This window comes from Mesitornis unicolor, unplaced genomic scaffold (genome assembly GCF_000695765.1).
Source record: "Mesitornis unicolor isolate BGI_N332 unplaced genomic scaffold, ASM69576v1 scaffold32131, whole genome shotgun sequence".
NCBI lineage: Eukaryota > Metazoa > Chordata > Aves > Mesitornithiformes > Mesitornithidae > Mesitornis > Mesitornis unicolor.
Genome location: NW_010166296.1, coordinates 26,792 through 29,926, shown reverse-complemented (window position 1 = coordinate 29,926; position 3,135 = coordinate 26,792). Strand labels below are relative to the sequence as shown.

The 3,135-nt window shown below is 35.7% G+C and overlaps 1 protein-coding gene across 1 annotated transcript in view; it reads left to right on the top strand.

The window, feature by feature from the left end:
- Nucleotides 1–1,410: 1,410 nt before the first annotated feature.
- Nucleotides 1,411–3,135, top strand: part of ITGA1 (integrin, alpha 1) — a gene marked incomplete at its 5' end in the record, with an annotated part of 16,452 nt that continues 14,727 nt past the window's right edge. The window contains 2 exons of the mRNA XM_010194919.1: nucleotides 1,411–1,665; nucleotides 2,080–2,210. Coding sequence (XP_010193221.1) covers nucleotides 1,411–1,665; nucleotides 2,080–2,210 — 386 coding nt within the window. The remainder of the gene's footprint in view (nucleotides 1,666–2,079; nucleotides 2,211–3,135) is intronic.

The following is a 3,135-nucleotide window of genomic DNA, read 5'->3' as shown; positions in this document are numbered from 1 at the left end:
TTTCAGGCTGGTAACCCTTAAACAATAACAATTAACCAGGAACAGAATGTGCTCCTTACTGTCATTATATCCCTATTCAAAAGAAAAGAAAATAAGAAAAAAAAGAAAAGAAAAAAAAATTGAGCTGGAGAAGATAGCCTGTTGAAAACAGAGAACAATAATTTTCACACTGGGAATATAATACAGATTATTTTTGTAAACTTTCTTCTCAAGCTCTTGTTTATTCACCTTTTTTCTAAGAGTATGTTATATAGATAAGCACTGTATCATGTAAGCTGCAATATGGCATAGATGCATATTTATAGGATTAATTTTCTATGACATTTTCTTTTTGCTTTCATGGATTCGGAAACAGTAGAGCTCATCCATCCTAAAATTGTATGCACCAGTATTCTTGTGACTTGCTTACTAGTCTAGAGCTAAAGCCCATATATCCAACAGCTTTTAATTATGTCACAACTATCTTGAGGAATATACCAGCTACACCTCAGCTTCTTAATTTTTTAGGTCTCTTCTTCCTGTGTCTATGCATACTTTTTCTTCTTGTTTCCTTCTTTTAGTCCAACACCATTGTGTATCATAATAACAGTTATCAAAATATGTCCTAGTGATGTTCTTCTAAAAGGAACTCTTCCAGTTTCTAAATGCATGTTGCTAACAACAAATTGCTGGTTAATAGGTTTAGCAAGAAAACAGGAATTCCCTGCCCTCAAGTAATATCAGGGTTTGAAATTTGTTTTTCCTGTGCTTCTTTTTATCTACCTCCAAATAAAGACGATGCAGCAACTGTTTGCCGCTGCTGATCTCTAACATGGAACTCATGGGTCCAATCTCTTGGAATGATTAGTTACATACTATACTGTATGTGTGTTTTTGGTCTACGATGCACACTGGACCAGAAGAATGCATATGTTAGGCCATGAAGTATGTGTCTACTGAGGACAAAATTCAGTCTGTTTTAGAGAATTGCTGTGTCTTGTTCTGGGACAACAGTATTGCCATCTGTGTTTAATCAGAAACTTGGCTTACTTCTCAGATTAAGAGAATGCCTTTAGAAGAACACTTTACACTATCTTAAGAATGAAGTGTTTTACTTACAATAGCATCCAAGTACTGTTATGATACTGTTATGATACTATGCTTTCCTGTGAACCTCTAACTTCAAGAAATATGCAGGAGCATTGAGACGCAGAAAAAAGGAGCGAGAATGTCTTTCCCACCCACTGATTAGAAAGAACTTTTGAATTATAGTTACAGAAACACAGTTTCTACAAGACATTCAATCACTAGGAACAGGATGTAATAGTTTAATTTAATTCATAAGTTTTTCTCTTGGACAGGAGCTCTTAAAAGCCTGCATTGTTAAAGTGTTAATGGAAATCCATAATGTCCAAATCTTTTCTTTCACAGACAAAGTTTGACTATCAGATGAGTCTTGAACCTATAAAGCAAACATGCTGTTCACCATTAAAACAGGACACCTGCAAAGTTCTTAAGAATGAGCCTTGTGGTGCACGCTTCGGGACTGCGATTGCTGCAGTGAAGGATCTGAACCTTGATGGATATAATGACATTGTAATAGGTTCTCCCTTAGAGGATGATCATCGGGGAGCTGTTTATATTTATCATGGCCATGGCAACACAATCAGTAAAAAATATTCACAGGTATGAAATAGATTGGCAGCCACTGTAAGTTTATGTAGCACAAATTCTGTTTTCCTATGTCTTACCAACATGGTATCAAACAATGACTTGACCTGTCATGACAGTTTCTTTTTTAAAATGCTCTGTACTTTTAAACTCATACCAATTTTTAGACTCTTAACATTGTTTGAAAATATATTTGCACGTTTTTATTAAAAACATTCTGAAATGTTCTGTACAGCCAGAAAAGAAGATATCTTGCATTCTGAAAATTTATAGTGTTCATCAACATAGCAACTGCATTAGGAGTATTGTAATGAAAATTAAATATATATAAATAGTGTAAAAGCCATCTAACTGCCAACAAATGTGTCTTGGATGTTCTTTTAAAATCCTTCAACATGTACTGCATAAACCTCTTAATGCTTTTCACAGCGTATTGCATCAGGTGGAGATGGGGAAAAAGTGAAATTTTTTGGCCAGTCCGTGCATGGAGAAATGGACTTAAACGATGACGGGCTGATTGATGTCACCATTGGAGGCCTTGGTGGCGCTGCCCTCTTCTGGTACGGATACTCACAGTAGCTGTCAGGCTAGAAAAGAACCATTTGTCTTGGGATAGAGTGTAACTTGCATTGACTACTGTTTGGACTGTTGTGAGGATACTGGTTTCATCTCATGCTTTGACACTGACTCTGAATCTTCATATTTTCATGTCTCTCTGAAGTAACTAGTATAAAACTTGATGGATAACAGTTACAAATATGGGAATGTTTTAGAAACCTTGTTAGTCTAGTATGATGACCTTGTCTTCCTATTCAGAATAAGGACTCACTCCATTTGTGGCATGAAGTAAAATAGAAAAAACCTAAGTTTCCTCTTATTTACACTATATTTTATATTATCTTATTAGCAATATCAAGGAGAAGTAGAAATGTAAAGGGGTTACTAAGAAAACTCATTTGACTTAATAATAAGAAAACTCTTGTTTGAGTTCCTACAGAAAATTTTGGAAAAAGTTAACTTACTTTCTGGTTAACAGTGAATTCATTTTCTTTACAAGAGACTGTGATTCAGATGGCATAATGATTTTTATTTTTTTTAAGGGAGAACAGAAAATTAACAGTAAGAGAAATAAACAAAGTAACAATTCCCCATTTCTAATGCACAACTAAAACTGTTTCTCTCTCTGTTAAGGAAATTGCTAAGATGGCTTCATGTTCTCCCTGTCCTGCTGTTTCACCTAACTCAGCTCATCAAGTTTGTCAGGTCTCGCTACCATTCTCAAGCTGCCGGTTTCTCCTCTCCTTCATCTGGTAGTCTCTCTTTCTAGAAGCTGTGTGTGTGAATGCAATGAGATGCCTCTGCACTGCATTGTTTAGATCACAAATCTGAAGAAAGCTGTTTTGCCAGCTAAATTTGCTGCTGGTTTAGAACAGCATCATACTCCATCTCAGGGCCAAAAAGGAACTGAGCTAGAGCAAAGGCAGA